The following is a 23,547-nucleotide window of genomic DNA, read 5'->3' as shown; positions in this document are numbered from 1 at the left end:
GGAGTAGATGGGAGATGGGCTGGAAGGGGGAATGTGTGGGGGGAAAAGGAGGAGGGGTGAGAAGGAGAACTGTGATTGGAATGTAAAATAAAATTTAAAAAAACAACAAAGTAAAAAAGAAAATGCAAATAAAAAAGAATTATTTTTAGTCTATTTTTGGTTAATTTCACTAGTGCACCTTAAATGACAAGGGCAAAAGGCATAAATGACTAAAAAACTGAAACCACAATCTATAAAACAGAAATAAAACCCAAGTCTAAAAGGCAAACAAAATGCTTAAAAGTTACAAAACTAGATCACAGTGGACTAAAATTATCAAATAATTCAAATTGATTTGCCTTTGTACCTTCTATTTAAAAATATCATCTCCCATCACAATTAACTAAAATTCAGAAATACCTAAAAATTTAAAGCCTGTACACATTGTGGACTAGATAACTACACGAAGAATTTAGTCCACTCTTGTGTAAGTTCATAAATCAATCATGGATGACATCACTTATCCCAGAGTATGCTTTATAAAGCACATGAGCTAACTGCTGCTTGAAAAGTTATTTTATAGTAAACTTAAAGAGAATACTATATTAATCAAAACGAAGTTTTCGTTCCTTTGAAGTCTTCCAGAATTCTTAATACATGAGCCCCAAATCATTTATCTAAAATTTTAAGTTGAAAAGGCTCTGAAAACTAAAAATTTTAAAATAACTTATATGCTTAACAAATTCAGCACTGAACTGTTATAAGATTCCAAAAACAACTTTATTTCCTCTGCTCTAGCCACCCACAAGCTCTACTAGCAATGCTATTTAGTAAGTACTAGATATATCATAATATTCCTTTAAAATCTGAAGAGTTCCAAATTTCAAAAAAATGTGGTAGTTTCCCAGAATGCTCCATGAACTTATACTAAGACATAGTAAGAGGAAACCTTATCAAACTATGACTACAGAACTCAATTTCTAAAAAATATAAAAACGAAGTACTGGACTCAAACATGATGGAAACTCAACTTTTAAAAGACCCTACTCGCTCAACACCTAATAAAAATTTACAGAACAAGTGGCCTGAAACCAAGGTTTTACCTTATAGCAACGGATGCAATATCATTACATCTAAGGTTCGTGATACCTGAAAGCAAGAGAATGAAGACCATCACACAGTCTTTGTCAATTTTCATTCCCTGGGCTTATTTCTGAAAGTTACTTTAAAAAGTTAGGTCAATATGGATCACTTTGGAAGTTTTAGTCAAACAAGCTAGGCCTGGTTTTGGTAGGAAACATTACACTTCTACTTTAAAAACATATTCATTACGTGTTATCTAACCCCTCCCCCCCCACACCATGTGTACATGTGTGTACTTGCTAGAACTCACGTCATCAGGCTTGGTGGAAAGAGCTTTTACCTGCTCAATCATCTCTCTGGCCCTATTTAATGATTTAAGCAACTAAAAACTCACTCCCTCATTTGATGACTCAGTAGCAAATTTCTGCCAATTTCATTAACTATGCTTCTGTTGGAAGACATGAAAATGGAACCCACAATGATAACTGGAACCACAACTCATTTTAGTAAGCAATTCTTATCTTTTAGTTCCATCAAGCAATTTTTTATAATGCTAATAAAACTGACCATATGTTTTTGGTCTCACCTATCCTGTGGTAAATGAGGCATAAACTGATCAAGAAACAGGAAAAGCAAAAGCAACAGAATCCAAAATAAAAGAAAAAAGAGAAGAAAAACAAACAAACAAACAAACAAACAAAAAACGGGGGCAATGAACCAGCACAGAATTTTTGTTGTTGAAATGACTGCTGACAAGTATATAGGGTATTTAAATTGGGCAAAAAACACACTTAAAAATTCTTTTTGAGTTTCTCTGCCTAATAGCTCTGAGTATCTTAGAATTTGCTTTGAAGACCAGGCTTACCTAGAAATCACAGGGACCTGCCTGCCTCTACCTCCCTAGTTCTAGGATTAAAGATGTGAGCCACCACTGTTGGCTTACAAACCCTTTTATAAGTATATGCTTTATACCTGGTGCTTTATTAGTTGACATAATTGCTAGGCTCAGTTTTTCTAGATATGAAAATATATACTGAAAACAAATGCTAAAAATATGTAATATGGAGAATAAGTTCAGACCCAGTAAATAATCCTACTACTCTAGATAAAGAAATAAGTTGCTATACTTGTGCTGTACTTAGCTTGGAAGAAAAAAAAATCACTTAAGATAAGTGATGAGACACATCATTACAAGGGAAAATATAAGTATACAATATCCAAATAGGTAATTGAGATTCATTCAATTATTAACTAGTATTATACTAGTTATTTTTTGTTAGTACGTAAAAATCTTTTCTGCCCTGTTTTTTTTTACATCATGTGAAATAAAACTTGACTCCCACATACAAGCAAGTAAGTACACACATGCATTTCATTCTATCAATCAGAGCTTTCATGATGCATAAATCAAAAAGAAAAATGTAAAGACACTTAAAGGTAGGTCTTGCCCATTAGGTCAGCTTACCAGACTTGTGCTTCTTGTGTTTGCCTTTCTTTTTAATGATCAATAACTTATTTTGGATCTCAGGTTTGTAAGACTTGAAGGCAAGAGAATGAAGACCTTCACGCTTTCTTTGCAAATTTTCATTCAAAACATCTTTCAATTTCTTTTTTTTCTTTTTCTTCTTTTTTGCCCTCATTTTAGTTAATTTGAGTTTTTTGTGGCTCTGCAACGATTGCTCTAACAATATATCTCTTACAACTTTGTGGCAGTTTATGTCCTGATGATCAATGTGACTTCCATTTATATGAATTTGGCAAGATTTCAGAGCATTTTCTTTTAAGGGACTGGGTTCTGTCTTTATTCTGGAAGCTTCCCCATATTTTCCCTGATTTTCTATAAACCTTATTTCACCTGGACTGAGTGGCTCTCCAAAGCTAGTAACTTCTCCTGGACTTCCAGGCTTCTCCAAATTTTCTTTACAACTATCAGTTTTTTCAATTTCACAGGGTCTGTGGACTTTAATGTCACAGCTGGATTTTACTTCCATTTCAACAGAAACGTCATAATTATCAAAGTTCATTTTAGCAGGACAACAGGCTGATTCAAAATCAATTTCCTGCTCTTTCTTGAAGGCTGAGGGCAGACTTTCTCTATTACATCTATGTTCTCCATTCCTTGTACTAATGTAGTCACACTTCAATTTCTCCAGTTTAATTCGAGGTACTCTTTTTACTTTAATGGGTGGAACTGGAAATTCTGGGGCTTGAAAGGGTCTTTGTTTATAAATCCGTACATCTGCACCACAGAACTGTGGAAAGTGCACATAAGCGTTCTCCAGATAGTCGTAGCCAAGGATGACCTCCCTACACTCATGAATGGGCTGCCCAAGCACTGCATCCTGAACTTCCTTCTGTGTCTCATACACAAAGTCACAGAGTCCTTTAAGTAACCACACTTTCTGGTAGAAAGGTAGCTCGTGAAAAGGTTTTTCTTCCAATGGATTTACTTCTCCAAGAACTTTAAAAAACTGAGGACAAAGGCCAAGTTTTTCAGCACAGTTATCAGGATTTTCAGTCTGTCCTACAGCAGTGTACCACTGCTGTACTTTCTGCCTCAGCACTGCTTCCCAAGTCCTGTAAGGCAAAGTAGGTCTTCGATGTAAGGTCGGTCTGCGGTGGGGAGGACTTAATAAAGAAGTCATTATTTTGGACAGAAAGGCATTACACTGAGGCATCAGAAGACAGCGTTCCAGTTCATAAAAGACAATTTCTGGCAAGTTTAGAATCTGTTGGGCTAAACAAAGGAAATGCCCAATGGCTGGAATTTCCCACATGTTCTCCATACAGGCTGGAGCTGCTTGAGCAAGGAGTTTTCTTTCCCATTCTTCTACTTCCTTTTGGCAAGCTTCTTCTGCTTCTTTTTTTTCTTGCTCCCGAAGCCTAAACAAAATTTAAATTATACTACTATTACTTAAAGACAGTAGCTTAAAACACTGAAATTTAAAGTGATATTTATCTCTGTAATTGAGATAACTATTTTCATTTTTCACATCACTACTAAGTGCCCCATTAAAAGTATGTTGTAATTCAATCCCCATAAGGAAATACATATTCCTTTGTATCCTCAGTTTTATGGATGGAGACTTTTCACTAACACCATCTCCAGGGTGAAACACTTTAACTTGTGTATATCTACTTTAGGTAATAAAACACAGTAAATTTTGACTGTAGTTATTTCTATACGTTGACTTCATTTAAAAACTATAAGAATGTTTATATTTTAACCACATCATTTCATTTCTATAAGATTACAGTAATGGGGCTGGGAATGTAAAGAGTTTGTAGACTGTCTAGCATGTAAGAAGCTCTGGGTTTGATCCCAAGTACTTCATAAAAATCGAGTGCTCAAGGCCATTCTTAGCTATAATAAGACTATGAGACCAATCTGGAATATGAGAAACACCGACTCAAAAAAAAGAACAGATTACAATAGTAAATAATAATAATAACTTAAGCAAAAGATTATGTGTTTGTCAGTGTTAACATGGAGATTTATTAGATAGAAAAAAAAGCAGAACTATAAAGAAATTGTAGGGGACAGACAGATCGCTCCACTGGTAAAGTGCCTAATGCATACGCATGAGGTTGTGAGTTCAGATCCCAGCACCCATGAAAAGCTGGGCACAGTGGTGTGCAAGTGTGAGCCCAGTACTTGTGCATGTGTGTGGTGGGTATAAAGTGATAAAGACAGGTGGATCCCAGAAGCTAGGTTTAGTGAGAGACCCTGTCTGAAAAAATAAGGTGGAGAGTGATAGAAGAAGACATCTGATGCTGAGTTCAGGTCTCTACACGCATATGCAACTGCACATACATGAACACATACCTCAGATACATGTACACACACCACAAACACAAAAAATTTTATTACTAGCCAATATATAAAATGAGCCAAGATACCCATCACAGATCAATTGATAAGGAAAATGCAGTAACATACATACAATGGCATATTACTCATCCATTAAAGAAAATAATTTTTGTTATTATCAATATGAGAACTGAAAACCATATGTAAAAGTAATAAACCAGATACAGAAAGACAAAGGTTACAAGAACCAAATGAAATAATGATCACAAGAGACCAGGAAAAAGGAGCATGTAGAATACAGTCAGAGAATACCAAAACACAGACAGGAAGAATTCTGTTTTTCAGCAACTGTAATCTTCTAAGACAAATACACAGTAAGAAAACCACACTGAAGCCAGGCTGGTGGCGCATGCCTTTAATCCTAGCACTCGGGAGGCAGAGGCAGGCAGATCTTTGTGAGTTCGAGGCCAGCCTGGTATACAAGAGCTAGTTCCAGGACAGGTACCAAAGCTACAGAGAAACCCTGTCTCAAAAAAAAAAAAAAAAAAAAAAAAAAAAAAAAAAAAAAGAAAAGAAAGAAAGAAAAGAAAACCACACTGACAAATATCAGGTGTTTTTTTGTTTTTTTGTTTTTTTTTTGCTGTTGTTTTTGTCTTTTTTTTTTTTTTAGCAGAATAAACCTATTTTATGGTTTTGGCTAAGAACGCACACTGTTATCTCATTTATATTAAAATGCAACCAGCTATTTTATAGACTTAGTTCATTAAATAAGGTTAATACAGATACCTCCGTTAGTGATTTAGTATGTATGTGCATTTGGCCATCCAAACAATGTTAAATATTATTAACAACATTCAGCTGTTGAGGGCTAGCAAGATGGCTCATAGGGAAAGCTACTTATTGCCAAGGCTGATGACCTAAATTTGACCTCTAGGATGCAAAGAAAGAATCAGTTCCCAAAAGTTTCCCTCTGACTTCCAAGCACATGCTGTATACAGGTAAGGAGCAAACACAAATATATTGAACTTTTTTAATTTCATGATACTATGCTTCAAAAAACGAAACAAAAAGCTATTCCCTCTAAAATAAGTTTATAATTTTGAAGAATTTTATTTTTACTACATGGTAGTGGCAGGAGTAGTATGCTGGTAGAAACTGGCTTTTTCCTTTTATAAAGATACCAATCTGAGAGGTTTCAACTTGATTATGAAAAAAAAAAGAAAGGAAAGAAAAGGAAAGGAAAGGAAAGAATACATTCTTAGACCGATAGATTCGTCTGTGCCTTAGCAGTTCAGGACCTAAAGGGCTAGCAGAATCCATACACTTTTCAGTCTCATGTTGTCAGAAAACCCTTAAACAAGGGCCAAAAGCCAGTATCAAAGCACCCACGATTCAATGTCTAGTTATCACACATTTCCCGCAACAAAAATACTGTCCTGAAGTATTGTCCTGAAAAAACAACGCACCAAAAAAGAGAAGGTTATAGAATATGTTAAACCTTTGACCAAGACAATGGAGAAAGCTAATTAAAAAGTCAGGAATAGATTGTCAAGTGGTATACACTATATATAACTAGTACACTAAGGCTATTTTAAAAAGCCATATGGAAACTCATTTTATAAGCATCTAGTTATTTACCCATACACAGGGAATTCTGCTTTTCTGCAAAGCCATACACTGCCAAATAAAAAGCCAGTGCCAGGTATGTGTTACCTTCCCTCAAGTAGTTGCTCAGATGTATCCTGGAGACTGACATTGCTCTCGGTTGCCTACTAGAATATAATGGAAAGACCCTATTGCTGAAGACACCACATATATAGGTCACAAGACATGGCGAAAGAACAGAAAGCTTCTTCCCAGGCTGGAGAGAAGGCACAGGGGTTAAAAGCACTGCCTGTTTTTCTTCCAGAGGACCTGAGTTCTATTCCCAAAAACAACATGGTGACTCACAATCATCTGTAATGAGATCTGGTGCCCTCTTCAGGCCTGCAGGCATAACACTATACATAATTAATGCATCTGGGAAAAAAAAAAGGCAAGCTTCTTCCCTGCTGGCTTTCACAGTACTGGAAGGTATGATGTTGACTGCTTGGCTGCTGGGTAAAAAAGTCGACAGTCTCAGCCAGCTGAGAACCCTGTGAGCTATAATAATAACCACCATGGTAAGCTATACTTACAGGTGCAATAAGTGGTACAAATGTTATGGGGATAACTAACCACTTTCTGGTTGGGTTTATTAAAGTCTGCTCCACAGGAGAAAATGAAAGCCTGGTGTGGCAGTTTGAAAGAAAATGGCCCCTTATAGGCAGTGACACCAGTAGGAGGTGTGGCCTTACAGGAGGAAGTGTGTCACTGTGGGGATGGGCTTTGAGGTCTCTTTTGTTCAAACTATACTCAGTGTGACACACAGTTGCTTCTGCTTCCTGCAGATCAAGATGTAGAACTCTCAGTTCCTTCTCCAGAACCATGGCTGCCTACATGCTGCCATGTCCTGTCATGATGGTATAGAGTAAACCTCTGAAACTGTAACCCAGTCCCAAGGAAATGTTTTCCTTTATAGGAGTTATCATGATCATGGTGTCTCTTCACAGTAAGAGAAACCCTATCTACCATACCTGATACTGCCAATTTGGTCAAGGACCCACGATTAGGAAGCTCACAGACTCCAGGAATGAACCTACAATTATTCTGCTAAATGGATAGACTATATAAACCCATCTCTCTCTGCACACAGATTAGTACAGCTATCAGATCTCATTAGAGATATACAGCAGATGATGGTAAACACAGGTACTCATAACTAGTCAAAATGGAGCAAATATGTGGCAATGGAATGCACAGTCATAATAAGGTCAACTATATCACACCCCAGAGGGGTCGGAAAGAGGGGTTGTAAGAGCCAGGCGTCAGGGAACCAAAACACTGTCTTCGGGACATGACAGGAATGTCACACTCATGAACAGATGCTGACATTAAGACCCACACCAGATTAAACCAGTTAACATGCTAAAATGGAGGAGAAAGAATTCACAAGTCCCATGCATAACTAATGAGCTACGGACAGGTGATGGCTCCTTAGGGAGGAAGAGTCAGTTTTCTTTAAGAGTGTGGCCCCTGGTATGTAGCTCAAATTCTAATTGTTCTTAATAAAAACCTGAAGTCAGGTATGGGGCGGGGTGGAAGATGAGAGATCAGAGAAGCAGAGCAGTCAGCCATTAGAAAGACCTTTAACTCTACTGAATCCTCAGACCAAAAGGGCAATCCTGTCTTCTGACTGACTGCATCCCTGAGTGCATTCTTAGACTGCAATAAGCTCCTGTCGCCTCCAGCCTTATATTCCCCTCTCCACCCAACCATATCACTCCTGTCTCCATCTCCTTAGTGCTGGGATCACCTCTGTTTCTCTTACAGACTGGATCAATTTCATGTAGCCCACGGTGGCCTTGAACTAACAGAGATCCCCCTACCTCTGTCTCTGAGTCCTGGGATTAAAGGCGTGTGCCACCACTGCCTGGCCCCTAGTGGATTAGCTCTGCATTCTGATCTTCAGGCAAGCTTCATTTGTTAAAACACTAACACACTATCACTACACTGGTAGGTTTCTCCACTGGTTATTGACACACCCAGCAGTATATGAGCAACACAAATTGGACTCAGTAGGTTATTCTGAAAAGAGAAAGAGGACACATACACGAGGGAGAAGATAATAGAGGTCAAACTGAGGAGTTAGAGAAATGGGGGTTAATTATAATCAAATTACATTGCATGAAATTCTCAAAAAATTAATAAATATATTTTTAAAAATCAATCAAAACAATCTAAAACTGATGGCACAAAGGAGGCAAAGGCAGGTAAATCTCCCTGAGTTCAAGGTGAGTCTGATCTACCTACTGAGTCCTAGGACAGCCAGGGTTGCACAGTGAGACCCTATCTCAAAAAAAAAAAAACCAACCCAAAACAAAACAAAATATGAAGCAGAAGTCAAAATCAAGACAGAAGAAGAACATGCAACTTTCTACCTGTGGAAATAGTTTCAATAGAACTAAATCTTTTCCACACAGGCTAACAATATATAGTGCTATACTAAAAAAAGTCAAGAAACAGTGATATAATTATTTATTTGGAAATGTGAAAATAATTATAAGAAATAGCTAAGCAATAAAGTGGGTGATTCTGAATTAGGGACTTGAATATGAGGTTTAATGAGACTGTTCTCTTTTATTAGAAGCCTTAACAGTACTATATAGGCTTGTAAATCATATACTCTACAAACTGAAAAAAAAATCTTAGCTGGGCAGTACATGATCCTTTGTACCCAGCATTTGGGAGCAGAGGCCAGAGATCTCTGAGTTTGAGGCCAGTCTGATCTACAGAGTGAGTTTCAGGGTAGCGAGGAATACACAGAGAAACCCTGTCTTGAAAAACAAACAAACAAACAAGCAAACAAAGCAAACAAAAAATCTTATATCAAAAATTTAAAAACTAAAGATGAATCAGATCGTTTGAAGATCCTTTTTATGTAATTTGAATTATAGATTCTATTTATTTTACCAATAAATGGAGTCTCTATAGACTCATAAACTAAGATAAGAAGAATTTCCTCAACTGGGAGTCAACCTCCCTCAGGACCCAGTAATTCCACTCTTGGGAATATACCCAAGAGATGCCCTATCATACCACAAAAGCATTTGTTCAACTATGCTCATAGCAGCACTATTTGTAATAGCCAGAACCTGGAAACAACCTAGGTGCCCCTCAATAGAAGAATGGTTAAAGAAGGTGTGGAACATATATACATTAGAGTTTTACTCAGCGGTAAAAAACAATGACATCTTGAATTTTGCATGCAAATGGATGGAAATAGAAAACGCTTTACTGAGTGAGGTAACCCATATACAAAAAGAGGAATATAGTATGTTGATGTGGGAGAATTGTCTGTATTCTGTCAATCATATTTTAATAAAACGTTGATTGGCCAGGCAGGCAGTATAGGCGGGAAAACCAGACAGGAAGTAGAGGTGATGCAATGAGAACAGGAGAGTTCTGGGAAGCAGGGAGGTTCCTCTGCCACTCCTGCACAAACCACCAAAGAGGCAACATGTAAGCTGTCACACTGAGAAAGGTACTGAGCCCATGTGGCTAACATAGATAAGGATAATGGGGTAATATATGTTATAAGAGTTAACAAGAAGCCTGACCTAATGGGCCAATCAGTTTATAACCTTATGGAGTCCTGTGTGTGATTTTTCTTTGGGGTTTGCCAGCTGTGGGGTACCGCGCAGGAGAGAAACCCCAACAAGCCGGCCTTTGTGCTACAGTATGTACTCACTCATAAGTGGATTCTAGCCATAATTAAAGGTCTTTGAGCCTATTATTCGTGATCCTAGAGAAGCTAAATAAGAAGGTGAACCTGAAGAAAATCATATAGTTATCCTCCTGGATATTGGAAGTAGACAAGATTGCCAGGCAACCTCGGGTGCACGAGGGGGGGGGGAAGGAAAGGGAGAGGGTTAGAGAGAAGGGAATAGGGGAGGATTGGAAAAAGCTTGGGGGATTGGGATGGGGGAGGGAGGAAGGATGGATATGGGAGCAGGGAAGTATATATCTCAACTAAGGGAGCCATTATAGGGTTTGCAAGAGACTTGATTCTAGAGGGGTTCCCAGGTCCAAGGAGAGTTCCCCAGGTTGTTCCCTGGACAGAAGAGGAGAGGGTGCCTGAACTGGCCTTGGTCCATAATCATACTGAAGAATATTTTACATATCACCATAGAACCCTCATCTGGCGATGGATGGAGATAGAGACAGAGACCCACATTGGAACACTGGACTTAACTCCCTAGGTCCAAATGAGAAGCAGAAGGAGGGAAAACGTGAGCAAGGAAGTAAGGATCAGAAGGAATTGTCATCCGACGATGGATGGAGATTGAGACAGAGACCCACATTGGAGCACTGGACTGAGCCCCCAAGGTCCAAATGAGGAGAAGGAGGGAGAACATGAACAAGGAAGTCAGGATCAGAAGGAACCTTCATCCGAGGATGGATGGAGATTGACACAGAGACCCACATTGGAGCACTGGACTGAGCCCCCAAGGTCCAAATGAGGAGCAGAAGGAGGGAGAACATGAAAGTCAGAACCGCCAGGGATGCGTTCACCCACTGATACAAGGGGACTGATCGAATGAGAGCTCACCAAGGCCAGCTGGACTGGGACTGAATGAGCATGTAATCAAACGGATTCTCTGAATGTGGCTGCACGGGGACTGTCTGAGAAGCCATTGATAATGGCTCTGGGACTTGTTTCCTCTGCATGTACTGGCTTTTTGCAATCCTAGTCTGTTTGGATGCTCACCTTCCTAGACCTGGAGGGAGGGGGGAGGAACTTGAACTCCCCACAGGGCAGGAAACCCTGACTGCTCTTAGGACAGGGGAGGGAGGAAGAGAGGGAGTGGGGGGAGTGGGAGGGTATTGGGAGGAGGGGCGGAAGTGGAAACTTTTATAAATTAATAAAAAAAATAGAAAAAAAAAGAATTTCCTCTTCAAAGTTCTACTAACTATATAAAAGGTCCTGAGTCATTTTCCATAAAATTTAAATAAGAACTTAAAAGTTTGTTGCAAGATCATGTATCTGTTAGAATATTAAACATCAAAAAAGGTGGTTTACTCACTATGTCACTGTTTTTGATCAACTTTTTCATTATAACCTTTAACTATCAACTTACTGTAAAATCACTTAATTAGAAAAATCTCTGATACTAAGCCTACAGATCATCTTTAGGTAAATGTATACACAAACTAAATTTAATTACATTTATGAAAGATTTCTAATTTTAAAATCAAAATGTAAGAGCCTGGGACATGGCTCAGTATGTAAAGTTGTCCTCTGACTTGCACATACATAATGCATGCCCCCCCCCCCACTCCCACACACATCTCAAAACACATTTTGGCTGGAGAAATGACTTGGCAATTAAGAGCATTTGCTGATCTTGCAGATAACCCAGGTTCAGTTCCCAGTACTCTCAGGGCAATTCACAACTGTCTGTAACTGCAGTTCTAAGGAGCCAGACACCCTCGTCTGGCCTCCAGAGGCACCTGGCACATACATGGTGTACGTACATACATGCAAGCAAAAATTCATACACATAAAATATAAGTGAAAAACATAATTAAAAAAATCAAAATGTGTAATACTTTTTTTTCCTCAGAATGAATTCACAGGCTGAGTCTATCAGAAATGCTGGGAAGAAAATGTTCTGGATTACACAGTTTTTACATACACACATATAAAATGAAGCATCTTAAAGATGAATCCAAATTTAAACATAAAATTAATTTATGTTCCATATATATCATATACATTCTGACTGATGGTAGTTTTATGAATGTGCAGCATTGTAATGAACCTGTGCACTAAGTGCAACCCATATAAACTTTATAAATTTGAGTGTAAATTTCATCAGGTATGGAATTTTCCATTTGTGGTGTTATCAGAACTTAAAAGCATCAGATTCTGGAACATTAAAGCTTTTAAATTTAAATCCAATATGTTCAACTCCTATGAAGGAACATTAAATACTAGATTCAAGAATGACAGGTGAATACTACTACTCCAGGCTTACTCTAATCTTGTGGAAACAAGAATATGAAGTCTTTCAAGTGATTCTCAACAATGAGGTGAATAGGGAATGGGATGGTCTCAGTATTCAGAGCTCTAAAGATAATGTATGCAATCTACAAAATTTAAATTTATCTTGTATGTATGAGTGTTTTGTCTGCATGTATGTATATGTGCCACATGTGTGCCTAATGCATGCAGAAGACAGTAGGTGCTGAAAATTGAAACTTGGTTCTCTACAAGAACAGTCAGTAGTTAGCCACTGGAGCCATCTCTTCAGGTGTATTCTGTGAGGTCAAGACCAGCATTATCTACACAGTAAGTTAACAGGCCAGCCAAAGGTACACAGTGAAACAAACAAACAAACAAAAACCAAGACAAGCAGGTTGAACCTAACCACATTTTGCTGATGAAGACAGACTTTTAAACCAGCTATCCAAAAATTTGTTTAAAGGCACAGTAGTAAAGTAAAAGAAAGAAGGGCTTAGTGGTTAAGTGTGCTGGTTGTTCTTCCAAAGTTCTTTAATTCAATTCCCAGCAACGACATGGTAAATCATAACCATCTGGAATGAGATCTTATGCTCCCTTCTGGCCTGCAGGCATACATGCAGACAGAGCACTTATAAATAAAAATAAATAAAAGAAAACAGTACATAGTTTTAAAATGTTAACTCAAGATACTAAGCCTTCTGTTTGGAGGAATAGTAAAAGACTAATCATAAAACCCACAATCACGCATTAAAAATCAAATGAACAAATAACTGGCCTTCATTTCTTTTTCTAGATAAGCTTCTTTTGTTGTTATTCCTTATTGTCCTGGAGAATATTTACCTGCTACTGTATAAAATATGAACAGAAATTCTAATTAGTGTTATTTTATCCATGCATATATAATTTAGAAAAAGCACTGCTAATGAATGATTTTTTTACAGTATTTATTTATTTATTATGTATACAATATTCTGTCTGTATGTATGTCTGCAGACCAGAAGAGGGCACCAGACCTCATTACAGATGCTTGTGAGCCACCATGTGGTTGCCGGGGAACTGAACTAAGGACCTTTGGAAAAGCAGGCAATGCTCTTAACCACTGAGCCATCTCTCCAGCCTGCTAATGAATGATTTTACAAAAAAAAAAAAATCACATCTGAAAGTATCCCTACTAGTTTTACAAACGTTTAGTGAATGCTCATTATAAATGAAGAAAAAAAAATATAGACCTCTTCTTATCAAGAGTTTACAATCTAGAAAAAACACAGAAGCTTCAATTAAAAATTATCCTTTTAAAAAAACACTACATAATGGCATGACAAAGGAAAGCTAAGGCATTTGTATTTTAAAATGAGTAATATATATTATATTTTAGGAATATTAACCACTCATATCAAATTTATTAGAGAGGTTTTAAACTTACCTGTTAACAACAGAGTCTCGCAGTTAAAACCAAAAAGGAATTTAAAGGTTAGTAGGGAATTTACAGAAGCCCTGTGTAGGATCTGAGACACAAATTTAAAAGAAGCCACAGAGTAACCTACTATATCTATGTACTTTTCCAGGAGAATTAAGATTTTCAGTAGAATTAAGATTTTCAGTAGTATTTTACACTTCTGAAAATAAAAGCCTAGAATAATCAGAAACTTCCTACTACCACTTTTGCCAAGATATAAAGTCTCTTACCTCAGTCTGCTGCTTCATGTTGTGTCTATGCAGTTTCATGTAAGAATATGTATCTGATCACATGCTCTCACCTTAGATGTGAGTGAGTATGAGAATATGAAATTGTGAACATTTGTACTGGAATGTCAAGATTTGCATGGGAAATTAATAAAAGTCTGGAAAGCTATTAAAAATGCAAAGTGACTATAATTACACTGCTATTTTTTTGTTAAATTTGAAATGGATTATAAAGTCAGAATTTTTATTTTACAAAAACATAGAAACTACTTACTATTTTAGTTATGGTGATTTCCAAATCAAAAGATGAGTTAGTTTATATAAGTATGTGAAGCAATAAATATTAAAGGATATAAGTTTCTGGTCATTTAAACATTAAATTTTACAAAAAGCAACTGTGAGAATATTTTTAATACAGTTACGGTATCAAAAACTACTATCTGATGTCATATTCTATGTTGAGAAAGATGGTGCATGCCTGAGATCTCAACACTTATCCCATAAGACAAAGAAACTAAAGTGAATGAGCACACAAACATAATAAAAATTAGGACAAACAGAATTTATGTAACGAGAATCAATATGTCCTTTTAACAAATTTTATTTTTTGAAAGTGTTACATACTTTCTTTGCTTAATAAATAGGTCTACAAAATATATTCCTTCCTTAAAATGGTTTAAAGTCACCAACAGAAATAAAATGAAGTGGTAGGGATAGTGCCAAGATTGTTTTAGCAGCCATAAATTAATTGGATCTAATTCAATTTTCTAAGTCTCTGACCAATAGTGTTGATGTTTCCTAAACCAAAAGGCCCTCTCTGTACCAGTTAGATCAAACTTCCCGCTGTCCTTTCAGCATTTTCTTAAAGATAGCTCATCTGCTCTGCAGCCCGCAATATAGTTTTAATGTGCAAAAAACACTAGAATGAGTAGAGCATGAATAGATACTGTTAAAGCAATTAAGAAACAATCTCATTAGTTTAAATGAGAGATAAAAGAACTAGATGAAATCAGAAACAAGAGACACATAAAGATGTGAAAGATATTTGGGAAATAAGATGTTGAAATCTGGGGGAATATTTGAAATGTATGCAAGAAATAGGAACATTTTGGGGGCTGGAGAGATGGCTTAGTGGTTAAGAGCACTGCCTGCTCTTCCAAAGGTCCTGAGTTCAATTCCCAGCAACCACATGGTGGCTCACAACCAACTGTAATGAGGTCTGGTGCCCTTTCTGGCCTGCAGGCATACACGCAGACAGAATCATGTATACATAATAAGTAAATATTTTAAAAAAAGAAGTAGGAACATTTCCAGGATGAACACCAGATTTCTCACCTGCATAAGTGAATAACATCATTCACCAAAAGAGGGCCCTGCAATGTTAAGTTTTAAGAAGTAAGCCCATACATTCATAATTCATTTTAAATACAAACAATTTAAAGATACTATACCAAATTGATATGGGACTCCCCTCTGTGTGCTGTGATTACCATTAATGAATAAAGAAAACTGACTTGGCCTGTTGATAGGGCAGAACTTAGGTAGGTGGGGAAAACGGAACTGAATGCTGGGAGGAAGAAGGCAGAGTGAGAGAGAACCCATGAAGTCACCAGAGTCAGACATGTCAAATCTTTGCCGGTAAGCTACTGTCATGTGACAAGTACAGATTAATAGAAATGGGTTAAATTAATATAAGAGTTAGACTATAAGAAGCTAGAGCTAATGGGCCAAGCAGTGTTTTAAATAATACAGTTTCTGTGTGATTATTTTGGTTCTGGGTGGCTGGGATGAACAAGTGGCCTCTCCTTCTACACCAAATATCTTTTGTTTTCCTCTGCATTTACCCCACCCTTTGCAGTACAGATTATCGACAGGAAACCTTATCCCTCATGGAGACCTCTGGGAATTGATCAGAAAGGATTGATTTTATTCTTTTGGTTCTCTTCTTAGCTTGAGTTAAACTCTTCAGTAAGAGATGTCATACTTTTAAAACAACCTTTTCATAACTCCCTCCTAAGTATCAGTATCTATTCTCTCAAACTATTCTAGAAAACAGCAGGGAAGAGAAGGTTCCAAATTCATTTTTACAATACCAGTCCTACTCTGATATCAAAACTAATAAAAGTACAACAAAAAGAATACAGGGTAAGATTCTTGATGAACATTTATATAAGAGTATTCAATAAAATACTCAAAATCCAAACTGAACAATTAATATGTACAACGTACTTTTATCTTAGGTGTGTGTATGGGATATGCCTGTGGCATTGTGGAGGCAAGAAGTCAATGTTGACTGTTTTCTTCTACAGTGCTCCTCCTTGTTTTGGTTTGGTTGCTTGGCATGTCTGATCTAGGGTACCATATGCAGCTCTGCTGTCCTTAACTCTCTATGTGAACCAGAGTGGACTGGGACTCACTAAGATCTTTCTAAGTGCTGAAACCAAAGGCACGCGCGATCCCACCAGGCACTTTATCTTACTTTGTAAAGAAAGAGTCTTTTACTGAGTAAAAAACATGAAATGCTAGTGAGGAACCAATATTCTACCTAAACACACAATTTATCGTGTGTTTTTTTCTGTTATCAACCCAAATAGCTGACAACGTACACTATTACTTAAGTCTATACAGTATGCTAGTATGCTACAATTTTCCTTTATTTTTTTAATTAAAAAATGTCTGTGCATGTGTGTGTGCATAAGTGTGTGTGTAGGTGGGCATGGTGAGGCTACAGGTTGACACCCTGCGTTTTTCCTCTACAGTTTTCCAACTTACTTTTGAAGCAGAGTCTCTCATTGAGCTTGGAGCTCACCAACTGGTTAGATTGATAGAATGGGTGGCACAGTCATGAGATCCCTATTTCTGCACTGGATGTGTGGGACCACACGCAGCTGTTTGTGTAGGTGCTAGAGGTCAAACACAGGTCCACATGCTTGCCAAGCAAGCACTTTACCCACTAAGCCTTCTCTCTGGCCCAAATTATGAGACAGAATATGATATAGATCATTATTGACCCTCAAATTCCCTATGTAGCCAACTCCTGATATTCCAAGTGTTGAGATTAAAGGTGTGCACCACCATGCCCAGCTAATTTTTACAATAATGAGTTGACTTAACGAGTATAATTAAAAAAATTAGAAGTAAGCTGAACAGAGGTGGTGCACGCCTTCAATCCAAGAACTCAAGAGGTGGAGGCAGACAGAGTAAGTTCCAGGTCAGTCTATTTTACAGTTAGTTCTATGGCAGTGAAGGTTACACAATGAAACCCTGTCTCAGAAAAAAACGAGCAAACAAAAAAATCCCCCAAACTTACAAGTATGTAGTAACATTTTGCAATTGATGAAGTGCAATCTGACAAAAGGTCACCAAACTACATAATTACAAGTTAAAATGATTCATAATACAAAATATTTCTAAGAGAAATTAAATTCTGGGTAAAACAATTACCCAGAAATTAATCAGTAATATCCATGCAATATTAATAAAAAGTCCATTGGACCTATTTTTTTTGTAAAGAAATTTACAGCATTCTAAAATTATATGCAAAAAGCTGGGCTGAGGTGGCACACGCCTTTAATCCCAGCACTCGGGAGGTAGAGGCAGCTGGATTGCTGTGAGTTTCAGGGCAGTCTGGTCTACAAGAGCCAGTTCCAGGACAGTTTCCAACGCTACAAGAGAAATTCCTATCTCGTAAAACAACAAAAACCAAAACAGAACAAAACCAATCAACTAAATGTCAAAGGTAAAAATTTCTTCTTGAAAGACACTGAAAACAGAAAGGCAGGACACAGGTTTTTATTTTGCTTGCTTTTTTCCCCCTTCAAGACAGTGTTTTTGTGTAATAGCTCTGGAACTCACTTTGTAGACCAGGCTGGCTTCAAACTCAGAGTTCCAACCTCCTCTATCTCCTGAGTGCCAGGATTAAATGTGTGTGCTACTGCTGCCCAGCAGGACACATTCTGGAAGAAGCATCTGCAAGTCATATTTACCTGGTAAAGAACTTATGTCTTGAATATATAAAGAATTCTTGCAATTAAGTAAGAAAATATATAGGAGTTGGGTGTGGTGGTGCCTGGGCCATTTAGGGTAACACAAATACATGTAAGCCTGAAAAAAGAAGATGATTTGGGACTATTCTAGTTTCCTACTATACAATCACACTTGGATGCTTCAACATTTATCATCATTTCAATCCTTTTATTTTTAGACAAGTTCACCACTGTTTCTTCCCTTTCAGCTCAAATTTTCAAGCTTACAGTTTCTTTACTATTTCAGCCATTTTAAACATCACAGGATGGTGTACTGCCGAGTAGCATGGGGTGACTTTGGGCAAACTACTTCCTCCGTGACTCATAATACAAAGCTGACTACACATGTTGAGAGCTAATTCAGTCTCAATAAATAAATACTACACCCAAAGTTCTCTTCCTTGTCATAACAGTGCCATTACTACTGCCTGCGACTGGCTTCAAACTCACAGAGGGCCACCGGCCTCACCTCCTGATTACTGGAATTAAAGGTAAGGGCCAACTCACCCAGCTGAGCTCCATTTTTTATTCTTTCCTTGCTCTACTTATATCAAGCAAGGGATAAGTTCTGCTAGCTCTTCCCAGAACAATTTTTCTATCTGTGATAACTAGTAATGGAGATGCAGTAATGAAGGCATTTTCTTCCATCAGCCTTTCAAATTTTTGGTTACTCTCATTCAAATCAATTATGTACTACTATCAGTTTAATTTTAATTCTTTCCAAAATTCCCATTTCCTACAGAAGAAAAACTGAGGCACTGAACAAGGGGGAAAAATGTGTTTCATAGTTGTTTCCCAAATTAATCACTGCTATAAAACCTATAAAAAGTATGATTGCTGAAAGCATCACGACTGAGTTTTAGCCCTACAATTATCAAAGCAAGTAACATTTATTAATATAAGAGCAACAAAATGTTTTAAGTTGCCTTCAACTAGCATTAGGAAATCTTAATTATATCAGCAAACATTCCTTGCATAGTCTGAGATTTGATTTGGTGTAAAATCACTAGTAATTTATAGAAACTTGAGTTTCACTTACCTCTTGGGGCTCTACTTTCCTTTTGTTACATATAAAATGTTATATAAGGTCATCACTTTATGTTCATTGGTACAAAAAGGTACCATAAATTGAGTACAAGACTCTTTTCTGAAGAATATAAATCAAACAGTTATCCAAGAAGATAATAATATTACTGGAAGAAATGGCAGAGGTGTATTTCTGTCAGTTTTTATCTAAATTTAGTTTTTATTTTATGTGTATGGGTTTTTTTGACCCCAGGTATGTCTGTCTGTTTATTACGTGCATGCCTGGCCAGAAGAGGGCATTGGATTCCCCAGAACTAGAGTTAGACAGTTTTAAGCTACCATGTGGGTACTGGAAATTGAACCTGGATCTTCTGTGGAAGCAGCAAGTGCTTCCAGCCCCTATATCATTCTTGAACATCACTATTTCTGCAGTTGGTAATAATTTAATGGCATGTGATTCTATTCTAAAAATACAAGTGCAGATAAAAATTACTATAATCTGAAGTTCCTTGAGACTATTTCTAGAAAACTCAAAAATCTTATAAAAATTATTTTTGTATACTGTCAAAAATTTTGTTTTAAAATTTAAAGCTACACTTAAAAATTTCACTATGATTCATTAACAATCCATATTTTATTGATAGTGCATTACTACTAAATAATATGGAATACTACTAGAATGGGACCAAAAATGTGATATTGGCATAGAAATGCAGCTCTTCTTGGAAATCTCTACATTTAACATTTTAACATTTACCTTTTTTCTTCTTTTGCTCTCAGCTGTTCTTCCTGTCTCAAAACTTGAACCATTATAGACTCAAAAACTCCACTTGTCAAACCTGCCAAACTTCGAGGTGTTGACCGGCGCCTTGTTGAAGTACATGCAGTTCCCTTCTCCTCCTCCAATCCATAATAGCCTCTAGATGTAACTGCTATCGTTGTCTTTTCTCTCAAGTGCCTTGGAGAAGAATAAGTCAATTCACAAGTCAAATCTTCTGGATAATCAACACACCCTTTCACCAGTACCTTAAGAAAAATTTCTTTTGTTGACTACTACAAAACACTTAGTTAAAACTTTCTTTGCCATGTTCCAGAGTTTTATCTGTTCCACATAAGAGTCTAACTTCTTTCATATAAAATTCATTGAGAATCCCTCCTCTACATTTTAAAAAAAAGCATAAGCATGAAGCATTCAAGTTAAGGACTAACAACCTGACAACACTAATTCTATTAAAAAAACATCAATAGAAAGTTTTTGTTTGCAATAGGTATACTGTTTATTGATGTATGAGAAATGTACAATGATATGGAAACATTTTGGGAAAGAAGATTTTGATACATAAACACTTTGGGGGAAATTATAAACAAGGACAGCATTACAATATTTGGCAATTATATTGCATTGAGCCCCAAGAGAAAGAAATTATAAGGCCCAAGGAAAACAGCTGCCTCGTAATAACAAACCCTGAACAAATAAAGTTGAGGTTTGCTTAAATGTGTTTTTACCAAGTGATCTAACTCTGTAACATTAATTACTTATCAATACTAATGAAAGAGAAAATATTAATACATAGAGAACAAACAATGTAATCTGCCTTCTGACTGAATAGATTCAGAATTTAGAATTTTAGAATTCCTCTTCATTCTCAGTGTATGTGTCCTTCATGATATTTTTATTAATTCACTGAGATACTGGTCTAATGCTTAAAAATAGTATCCCAGCAAATTGTGCACAAATCACTTTAATGAATTTGAAATGATTAAAAAAACATCTATTATAATAGACCTAGGGATGTAGCTAAGAGGTAGCAAGCATAGGACACAATTACTGACCTACAGTACTGCAAAAAAGTCAACAAAAACATATTTATCCTAGAAAAGGAAACATTACACTAACCTTGCAAAGTTTTAACAGCTAGTCCAACTATTGATTTCTAGCTCTGTATCTATTATATAAATAGCAATTGTAAAAAAAAAATCAGAGAAAACATCTTTTGACCTTTGCAAATTATGCCAAATCCTCTGAAAATTTCACGTTATTTCTACAATGGCGAATTTAAGTCCGTTCTAAAGGTAATCACTCAAAATACTGCATAATAATTTATATGAGGATTTTCTCCCTTGGAGCCCCTCCCACTCTTGAATGTTCTTTTCTTACTTTTTCTTAATAAATCTATATTCCCTCTGTTTAAACAAACCACACACGCAAAAAAAAAAAGAATTTATATGAATCAAATGCTGGCTATGGCTATATTTCCATTTTCCTAAAAAGCGTCAAAAAGTTCACTGAAACACAACCCTTTATAACACTGTAAGATACATCATTCCCTCCCTTCTCGTATTGTGTCCATAGCAGTTTACCATTATAAATAAGGGTAACTTACCACTCTTACCTTCACTGGCATCTGGGTCCCACGAATAGAGCCTACTAAACTACTGTTCTGTTCTCTGTTACAAGGAGATGGCACTAACTGATTTAGCTCCTCACAGGATAAGAACATTAGTTTTCTAACAGTGAAGAATTTGGTTCATCATTTGCTGTGCTATTTTAGGCTGCTGTTACCCTTTTGTAAAAATTAATTGTGTACTGGGGGGGGCAACATGTCACTATGTCTGTAGCGATTAGGAGACTGCTTTCAAGTGTCAGTATATTCTTTCTGCCTCTAAACAAAATTTTACATTTATTTATTTATTATCTGTGTACACAGGCAGGTACATGTGGAGGTCAGAGGACAACTTCAGAAAATTGGTTCTTTCCTTCCACCATGGGGGTTCCAAGGAAGGAACTCTGGTTATTAAACCTGGTAGCAAGTACCTTTACCTGCTGAGCCATCCCCAAGAGCCAGATTACATTAGTTAATGTACCATTCATCTAAAAAGACCAAGTACGTGTATATGCACTCAATAAAAAAGACATCATCATATGTTGTGCAAAAAGTTTTTGAATAAAATACTTAACCTACAAACATCACAAATATAAACGGCATCTAGAAGTATGTGTGCTTGTGTATACATGAGTCCAAACTCTTAACCTAGATTACAACAAATGCTTCATGACAAGGTTTTTTCCTTTCACTCTGCTCTATCAATACATAAATCTGTGCAGTACTTTCAAAAGCTACTTGGAGTATGCCATTACCTTGCTGTCTCCTCTAAAATCTTCCAGTCATACTTAGAACACATCTGATATTCTTTTAACCTCTAAGACCTGGTGTGATATGGTCCTTACCTCCTTAAGGCCTTTCTTTGCATTTCTATGTCTTTGCTCTCTGCATTCTAGTCAGTCTTTCATCTATTCTGGGCCACACTAACACATCTATTTCCCTAGAGTCTTTGTGCATCATTCTTCTACCACAAACATACTCTTCCACAGATAGTCACATGTAGGTCTGTCATTTGAACCAAGTTTCAAAGGCACCAAGTCTGAGAGGGTTTTCTCTGATTGTGATGTTTAATAACAGCTTCCCTAGCACTCTATGCCCTTATATTGATTTCTCTGTCTTTATTTTACTTATCACCATACTGTGTTCATTAGAATTTATTTAATAATTGTTTACCCTCCCCCACCCGATTTCCCGAAAAAGCTCAGGGTCTATGCAAAATGGAGGTGAAAAGTGTAAGAGTCAGAGGTGATGGATGACTCCTAGGAAACAGTGTCTTCGAGACACAACAAGACTGAAAAATACAAAAACTCAGAGACTATGGAAGCACACACAAAGCCCATATAGGCTCAATTCAGACAGGGTCCCAGTACTGAGAGAAAAGTGGGCTCCCATCCCCAATCAAGAAGCTATCTGGAATTGATATCTGCTAACACTTCAAGGTAGGCTCCAAGCCCAAGAGAAACTGGACAACACAAAACAGATTCAATGGTATTTTTTTCTGAAGACTTTTTGTCTCATTTTGCTTTGTTTGAGCATTTTTTTTATTATGGTCTTTTGCTTATATAATTTGGTTTCTATTTTCATATGTGTTTTATGTATGTACGTACCTATTTCTTGATTTTGTTTGTTTTTTTAAAGAGGATGGGAGGAAAAAGAACATAAAATTGGGTTTGTAGGAGGTGGGGAAGATCTGGAAGGGGATGAATATGACCAAAATATATTGTATGAAAAAATTTTCAATTTAAAAAATTAATTATCCATTCCCCAACCATAAGGAAAGAGCCAAAAACATAAGGGACTTTCTCCCTTTATTGACTGCACTTTCTGACCGTAAACTAAAATAAATAGGTGTATATATTTGTGTGAATACAAGTTTAAATATCTTCGAAAGGCTATAAGCCAAGTTGTTTCACATTTTTCAGTTACAAATATATTTAAAACTCCAATCGA

At 36.8% G+C, this 23,547-nt stretch overlaps 1 protein-coding gene and 1 long non-coding RNA gene across 7 annotated transcripts in view; one reads left to right on the top strand and one right to left on the bottom strand.

The window, feature by feature from the left end:
* The window catches only part of LOC125403458 (uncharacterized), a 30,591-nt gene extending 8,454 nt beyond the window's left edge, over positions 1–22,137 (top strand). The window contains exons 3-4 of the long non-coding RNA XR_015003268.2: positions 18,601–18,678; positions 19,994–22,137. This is a non-coding gene — a long non-coding RNA (uncharacterized LOC125403458). The remainder of the gene's footprint in view (positions 1–18,600; positions 18,679–19,993) is intronic.
* Positions 1–23,547, bottom strand: part of Brd10 (bromodomain containing 10) — an 80,876-nt gene that overhangs the window by 37,086 nt on the left and 20,243 nt on the right. For 5 of the 6 annotated variants that reach the window (XM_048438809.3, XM_048438810.3, XM_085693775.2 and 2 more), the window contains 2 exons: positions 19,971–20,171; positions 2,528–3,945 (listed from right to left, as the gene is read on the bottom strand). In XM_048438809.3, coding sequence (XP_048294766.3) covers positions 2,528–3,945; positions 19,971–20,171 — 1,619 coding nt within the window. The remainder of the gene's footprint in view (positions 1–2,527; positions 3,946–19,970; positions 20,172–23,547) is intronic. The other variant, XM_085693774.2, reaches the window with a different exon arrangement.

Source organism: Myodes glareolus, chromosome 7, assembly GCF_982192425.1.
Source record: "Myodes glareolus chromosome 7, mMyoGla1.1, whole genome shotgun sequence".
NCBI lineage: Eukaryota > Metazoa > Chordata > Mammalia > Rodentia > Cricetidae > Myodes > Myodes glareolus.
Note: the sequence above shows the minus strand (reverse complement) of the source record. Positions and strands in the feature narration are given on the sequence as shown.